This window comes from Myotis brandtii, unplaced genomic scaffold (genome assembly GCF_000412655.1).
Source record: "Myotis brandtii unplaced genomic scaffold, ASM41265v1 scaffold524, whole genome shotgun sequence".
Lineage (NCBI taxonomy): Eukaryota > Metazoa > Chordata > Mammalia > Chiroptera > Vespertilionidae > Myotis > Myotis brandtii.
In genome coordinates, this window is record NW_005369911.1 from 727,558 (window position 1) to 735,838 (window position 8,281).

The 8,281-nt window shown below is 40.9% G+C and overlaps 1 protein-coding gene across 1 annotated transcript in view; it reads right to left on the reverse strand.

Annotated features, from left to right (window-relative positions):
• Positions 1 to 8,281, reverse strand: part of STK32A (serine/threonine kinase 32A) — a 92,431-nt gene that overhangs the window by 2,872 nt on the left and 81,278 nt on the right. Inside the window, exons 9-11 of the mRNA XM_005877651.2 lie at positions 4,609 to 4,725; positions 2,636 to 2,761; positions 1,156 to 1,284 (exon numbers count right to left, since the gene is read on the reverse strand). Coding sequence (XP_005877713.1) covers positions 1,156 to 1,284; positions 2,636 to 2,761; positions 4,609 to 4,725 — 372 coding nt within the window. The remainder of the gene's footprint in view (positions 1 to 1,155; positions 1,285 to 2,635; positions 2,762 to 4,608; positions 4,726 to 8,281) is intronic.

Consider the following 8,281-nt stretch of genomic DNA (forward strand, 5'->3'; position numbering starts at 1 on the left):
GTGGCACAGCTAAGCGTTCTTTGCAGGGCCCTAGAAAACACTTAAGGCTGGGGATCTGGCAAGAGGCCAGCCTGTGAACAAACAGGATGTGGACTTCAGTTGGCCTTTAAAGTCTAGTGGTACCTGAGGACTAGAGAAATGAAAGACATTGAGCATTCTAATTTGTTTGCAGAGCTAACAAGACTATATAATCTTTGAGAACAGAAATGTCATTGAATGCAGGAATGATACTCATAACTACCTCTGGTATTTAACATAGGACCTGGCAGGTAATAGGTTCTCAATAAAAGTAGCCTAAATAAATGGATGGAGGGATAGATGACCATTAGTTGAGTGGGTAAGTGGATGGATGGAAGGAAGAGTGAATGACTAGATGAATGGGTAATCATTAGAGGCAAATTGAATGTTTATTTCTTCACCACTGTTATAAAGCATAGAATCACATGTATAAAATTCTACTGAGTCCCTATAAGTTGTTGTATTGAGATCTGAGCTCTAACTCTGACAGAATAATATGGTTAAAAAATCAACTCAGTCTAAAATCCAAAAATAGTACTTGACCATATAAGAATTCCGTCATTTCTGCTCTCTATTCTGCAAGCATGAAATTTTGCTTATAGCAAAGAGCAGACCCCACCTCTAGGGCTGGCCGCTCCCAGCAGGAGTGAGGCCCCAAACAGCCATGTGTATACAGACATACTAGTTCCTCAGAGATATGTGGGTTCAGTTTCAGATCACCACAATGAAGCGAGTATTGCAACAAAGCAAGTCGTAATTTTTTTGCTGGTGGAGAGTCTTGCCTTCAATTTGTAAAAAACACAACATCAAAGCGAAGGGCAAATAAAACGAGGCACGCTGTGCTTTGAAACCTAGTCACCTGGCCTGGGCTTGGCCCACTAGAGTCTCTCCCAGAAAATCGACAATGTTGAATTGAGAGCTGGGAGAAGGTACTAACTGAATCAAGTTCATGTCCGAGCTAGAACATCCACAGGGAAATGTTGCTGCTAGGATGCCCAGGGCTGCCTAGCTGTTCAGCTGCTCCGCGCATTCACAAGGCAGCAAAAGCCAGGCGCTGAGCTGACCTCCCAGCAGAAGCTCTCAGAGGAACTGCAGCCATCCTGAAGGTTCCCACGGGTTGGGCAGGGACCTGCTCACCTGAGAGGAATCACATTTCCTCATCTCCTTCTCCTTCTTTGCCAGACGCTTCTTTTTCTTATGAAGAGGTTTGGACTCCAAAATCATTTCTTCAAGTTCAAAGGTGGGGTCGCAATTCAGCCTGCCTTTCTGCAAGGAACACAGGTTGGCTCACTCCCTAGATCCCTGTATCAGTCCAAACTACACCTGAGCGAGTGTGGAGACAGACACGTGGGCCTAAAGGATCATCCCAAGGGTAACGAGCTAGGATTCCCACGCTAATTTTGGATAATGTTTTGCCAGCATTGTTTTTCACATTCGTTAGTTTTATATTTTGTTTATTTTTCTAAACTCCCAATGAGCCTCCTGAGGGTTGAGTTGAGAGGAAACCAATGAGAATTGTTTTTCTAAAGTTTGATTTTAAAAAATTCCCAGGTGATTCTAATGTGCAGCCAAGGTTGAGAACCACTGATGCAGACCATTAGAATCACTTGAGTTGTTTGCTCAGCTTCCCAGTTCCCCAACTGCACGCGAGAAAATTGCACGTTCCACAAGCTCCCCACGTGATTCTGATCCACAATAAAGTCAGAGCTGTGTGTGGAGGGCCTCTTGGTGCGGAACTGATGGTTACTTGTCGGGGTGCGGGTTGTGGACGCAGCAGGAGGATCCGGTGTCACCTGTCAGCCTGGTACCAGCCACCCCTACCGGACTCGGCAAAGTGGCCAGGTAAGCCCTTGCCCCCACCCGCTGGCCTCTCCATCAGGTCGTGATTCTCCACCCTCAGAATCCCAGCACACGCCTCTCCCTGAGCGCCCTGACCTGGACTCCGGTCGGCCACAGATGCCCCCTGGCCAGGGACTCATCCAGTGGGAATGATTTCCCTTTGGCTCTTAGTCATTACGAATAGAAGAGGGATGAATGGTAAAAAGAAATGCCTCACCCCAGCCCTAACAGGTTTCAATACTTTGACTCACAGAACCTCAGGTACACAAATTCCTACATCTTTGGAATCAGAGAAAGCATCATTTTTTCAATTGGCAGATGCCTGGAAAGGACAACAGCAGGTCTTTGAGGTTTTGTTTCATTATAACGTTGAGGAGACGTGTAGGAACTTAAGCCTTGTTTTTATCAGCCAGCCAATGGTAAAACTGGTTTCATTCTATGCCACTTCTCTTAAAGTCACAGAGCCTATTTATGACGTTAAGTGAGGACTGTGTATTAGGAGGATTAGATCTTCTTTGGAAAAAGAAAAAAGCATGCCATAACAAGTGGTTAGAAGCTGGAACTCCAGATACAGATAGAGCTGGATTGGAATTCCCACTCGGCTACTTGGTAGCCACGGGACTCTTTGGTGGCCAAGTTACCTGTGTGTGCCTCAGTGTTCTCATCTGTAAAATGGGAATTTGGGCTGTCTCACAACACTGATGTGGTTATCTAACCAGACCAAGTGCATATCTAGCACTGCATGAGAGTTATTATTGGTTTGTTAGGATTGACTCACGTTAGGAATGAAACCTGGAATGAGCCTCTTCTGTAAAACCGCATCCCAGTTCACATCACTCATATATGGGAAGTTCTGAAGGTCAGACAAGTGAGAAAACCGGTGGTCTGGATTAGGTTCAAGTAGCTGCCAAAGGAACAGAAACATTAAGATCACGAGGAAGGTCAAAATGGGGCCAAAAACCCCCACACAAATTCCCTCTAAATGTTTTCAAGTGTAGGATTGAAGGAAATAAGGCATCATCCCCCTTCCCTGACCCCATAAACAAATAATACAGATAAGGCCCAGTTAGAATGAATTGTAGGTGGTTGTTTTTTTTTTTTGCAAGGTGGAGTGTGAAAACAGCTTCAACTGTGGAGTCAAACGTCTCTTTGATGGTTGATTCCCCTATTTTATTAACTATGGGCAAGTTTATCCTCTAAATCTCAGTTTACCCATCTATTAAAAGGGGATAGTAACCTATTTCATAAGGTTGCAGCTAGGATGAAATGAGGCCATGTCTATACAGTGCTTAAGAGAAGGTCTGTTCTTATTAGGGGAGGAACGTGCGCACATTTTCACAAATGAAATTCATTTCCCACTAAAAATTTTAGCTGTTCTTACAACTAACCAAAATATATTGGGGGTGACACAGAGAAGATGTAACTAAGGTAACTGTTATAGTTCTGGGTTTTATAAACTGGGATTAAAGATTTTCCCCCCCTTAACCACTCCAGAGCCAACGATGCCACATCAACCCTGTGGTTCTAATGGAAAGTGGCAATTCCACCTGAGAATTGTTCTGGAGGGGATAACCTGGGATCACCAGGGTAGAAATTTGGGGTGAAGAGGCTGTCTTGAAACTGAAGAAAATTTGCTTATGGGAAATGACCACCTGTTCATCTTTGACATAACCAATGGCAATGTCCCAATTCCAAAACAAATGAACTTGACCCCCAAGGCAAGAGACACAGGTTTGACTCTTTGACCTGCCATCACCTGTGAAATTTTCTTTCCTGAAAAAAGCCACACCCATCCTCTTGGGGTCCATATTCTTTACACACTATCATTCGACACACACTGTTGAGCTCCTGCTACAAATAAGATGAATCCACTGACGATGTGCTGAGAGGCAGTAGCAATATCAAATTGCTAAAAATATTTCTGAATGTTTCTTTCAATTTCTGTACTTGTCATGAACCTGAAGAAACAATTCATGGCCTTGAACTAATCAGTGAATCACACTGAATGGTCCTGGTCTAAGGGAGGGAGCTGGAAGAGTTAGGGAGGGGACAGTGGGACTAGCATGTGCAAAGGGCCTGTGGTGAGAGACAGATATGTGAGAGTGAGATGGGGGAGGGGAAACAAAAGAGAAAAAGACTAAAGTGGTCTATGTGTTATCAAAAGGGGGCAAAAGTCCAAAATAAGGCTTGAGAGGTAGTTAGAACTTTTACATCATACAAATTATTTTGATCTTTATTCTAAGAACAATGGGAAGACAACAAAGTGTGCTTTGAACAGATCATTATGGGACAGAATGGAGTGTGTAGAAGTGCACAGGGCAAGCCAATGATAAGACTTGATGGCCGTAGGGTTGGGAAGACAGTCATGGAGATGGAGGGAAGTGACAGATTCAAAGAATACTTAAAAGGTCAAATTACAGAGCTTGGTGATGGATTGGATATGGGGGTGATGAATGATTTCTGGTTTCTGGCTTGCATAAGTGATTGGATGGAGAGGCCAGTCACTGAGTTGGGAAGCTTGGAGAAAGTCCAGGAAATACAGAGAGACCGAGACTCCGTTTCAGGCACGCTGAGTGTGAGGTGGCTTTGGCACATACAGGAGGACATGTGCATTGCCTAATGAAGCCATGCGTCTGAAAGCTGGAAATGCACACTATCATGGCCGCCTCCAATACTGTGTACTAACTCTAACCAGAGCGCATGCTGCTGTTTTAGCGTTTCTTTTTGTCATGTGATCCTCCTCCTTCTTACCTTTCTAAGAAGTGACACCATTTCCTGTGACCAGGCAGAAGGGTAAGGCACAATAGCCGTCTCAAACATGTGTGCAATTTCCTTGCTGGAAGTACTGGAGCGAATATGATACGGTCTCTTAAGGGAGAGAGGAAGGAAACGTCTTCATGTTTACAGGGTAAAAGAAAAAATCACACACACATTGCTTTGCAAATGTTTCAAGTTAAACTTTCAACCAGGAAAATCTCAGTATCATTTTCTTATCCCCTCTAGCTGTTGCCGTGTTGGCATATACACATATGGTCCATCCTGTGTTGCCAGTTTTGAAATCTCAGAATTTTTAAAAGTTATTAATTATTCTGGGTCAAACAAAACATTTCTGTGGGCTAAATCCACCTCTGAGGTACTAATTTGGAATAGTTTTATAAGGTAACTTATAGAGGAATTTTTATAAAACACTGTACATGTTTCATAAAATTCAGTAAATTGAAATTTTAAACTCTTGTTAGTTTGATTCTAAAGAGATCCAGAGTTTACCGTACTTCTCTCTTCAATTGTTTGAATCATAATGAATACATTCAGAATAGAAAGTTACCCAGAGGACTTCAACCCTGTCCCAAAAGTCATGCGTCCCTGGTTCTATGAAGTGGGGTGGCAAGTTTTATGATGAGGCAAAAATACTTTTACTTCTGAGAAAACCAGGTTCTTCTATAGTTTTAACTTCGGTGGGGTTAAAAAAAAAAAAAAAAAAGTGGTTTTATTACAGTTTTCATAAATGTCCACAAGAGGGCAGCCTTTACCTATAGCAATTCTATTTCATAAAGGAACCCATGCTGGCATTTTCTCTTTTATGTGAACTGGGAGCTACTAAACCCCAGAGGTTCATACTATACTCACATTTTCCCCAGGGGTCCTAGCACCTAGTAGGTGCTTATTACATGCCTGTTGAATGAACAAAATTTCCATGTTGGTCTATCCATTAGTAGGACAGCTAAAATGGATATGTACATGTATCAAGGGTCTGCCCTTTCGAGATACTTAGTCAATAATTGTGGACTGATGAACCAAATTGGAAGAAATGGAGGAGTTTATTTTTTCCCTGTTGTAACTCAGTATTAAAAGGTAATATAATTAAGTGTTTGAGCTCTGAAGGCAAAAGAATGTGAGGACTAAATGGAGCCACTCAATTTGGATTTCAATTCTTTCATCTGTAAAAGGAACCACCTCATGAGATTGTTGGGAAAATTGAATGGCACAATGCATGTAAAGTTCACAATACAGTGGCTAGTATATATTAGACACGATATAGGAGAAATATTTTATGATTACTGACGTGGGGTAAAAAGGTGGATATAAATGTGAACAGTGACTCATCCTACAGGTGGAGAAAGGCTTAATGCACACGGCATGCCGATGTCCATTCTCAGGGAACCATGAAGTGCTAGGAGTTGACCTCCCAAAAAGATGACTGGCCCAAAGTTATTTTTATAGGCAAGGTTTAAACACACCTGTCCTATGTTTTCTTCCCTCAAGATGCAATAAAGGACCAATGCTAATTTTGGTCTCAATAACCATATAATAGAAATAACCCATGCAACCCAATATCAGAAGATGAGTACCAGGTACCTTATCACTATTATCAGTGTTTACTGACTGCTGACTAGGTGAAGGGCACTGTTGTCTCTACTGGGATTCATTCCGTGTATACCATTAAGAGTCGGGGCATGTTTGGCATGGTAGGGTCCAGGGTTACATACGTGTGCAACATCAATCTTTTTTCTAATTTCCTTCTTTGACTCATTGCTGCTTCTCAACCTACTGTTTCTTAGCCATCTAAAATCACAAATGATTTAATAAGTGAATAATTAACTGATGAATGCCACAAGCAACTGGCTTAAGAGTGTTTTCATTTATTGGAAGGCCGTACAACTGATTTTTAATATTTTTTAAAAAATCCTCATGGCCTATCAACTTGTTAAAAATAATCAAACTGCCTTTCTCTTCTATGACATTTTTCTAGTTCTAAATTTAAAAATCCATGTTAATTCATGAACTACTAGGATTATATATTTCCTCATTTACCAAATATTTATTGAATGTCTAGTATGTTCCAGCACCTCTATTGGGCATTGTGGATGAAGAATAACAATGAGACAGACATAATTTCTATGTTGGTGGAGCTTAACATCTCCCTAGCGAAACCACAAATAGTTATATAGACTATACACACATGCTTCAGTAAATTTAATTCATGCTATAGAAAAAATTACAATGTACATGATAAGATGCATCAAATAATTCTAAGGCAGCATATTAAGAGTGAGAATATAAAGAATGGACGAAAGTGGAAAAGGTAAAAATGTAGATGGGAGAAAGTGATGTTTTATGATTATATAATATTTCCAGAGTACACAGCAAGAATTGTAGCTAGGAATGTACACTTAGTGCAAAACTCCGTACGTCCCTATGAAGCTAATGCTTAGGGACAATACAAAATTGGGAAAGCTATGGGCCTTGCCTTTGCAATGACAGCTGGGAGATAATGCAGGTCAATAGCTGTGGGACCCATTCATCAAAGCCGTGATCAAGCTCAGAAACCATGGGGATGTTTTCAAGTACATTTGTAAATGTGGAGACATGATTGTTTGGCACACTCTCTCTGTGGGTGAGTCGTGTTGATAGTCATTATTAAATGCTGTGTTTCATTGCTTCTGATTAGCTCTACTTGGAAACACAATTCCATGCAGCCTGCTTGGTGATCCTTCCCGGGAATGTATGCATTGATTTGTGGAGACTTGTTCCCCCAGCCATTCACTACACACATAGGTACCGAGTTAGAGTTACCACTAAAGTATGTAGGATACATGCTTCGTCTTTAATGAATTTACCATCTCATAATATAGAAGAGATACAAACATCAACATAGACATACCTGGAAAAATTTATAAGGGCAACATATTTACAAAATGGATTTAATCCTAAAAAATAAAATGGATTTATATGTTTTGATGTAGAAAGTGCTACATTTTATCTTAAGTGGAAAAAAGTCTCAACAGAAAGACAAAGCATATTTTACTTTTGTTAAAACAACAACAATAATGTATCTATGTGTATGTGAAAATAGATTAGCCTTATAAAAACAGAAAAGGTTTGGAACTGAGTACGGTGACTGTTAATTCTGAAAGGTGGGACTGGAAGGTCAAAGGAGGGTTGAATTTTTAATTGGGAATATTCTTTGCCTTAGTGGATATGGTTGATTTTACCTTTATTTTTCTGCTTCTCTATATTTTCCAATAATTTTAAATTCAGGTTATAAGAGAAGTGAAGTGCATAAATATTTGGGAAAGACACAGATCACTTCAGCTGGAGACCAGAGAAGGCTTCTCTGGAGAAGGGGCCGAGAATGGGTAGGGTTTGAATAAGAAAGACCTGCAGAAAGGCCTTCCCCACAGACATGTGGGACAGTCTAATGGCATGGCTTTCTCAGAAACGACCAATATACATTGAATACAAAGATGCTGAATGGTCCTGCAATTAAGACACATCCTTAACTTTATTCAAATTAATTTAGCAATTCCCAGTACTGTGAGAGTGATTCTTTAAGAAGATGAGGGTTTACCTTGGCAAATATCTTTATAGGCAAAGGAACATGAGGTTAAGAAAGGAAGGAAGAAAAGGAAGGAAATGAGGGAGG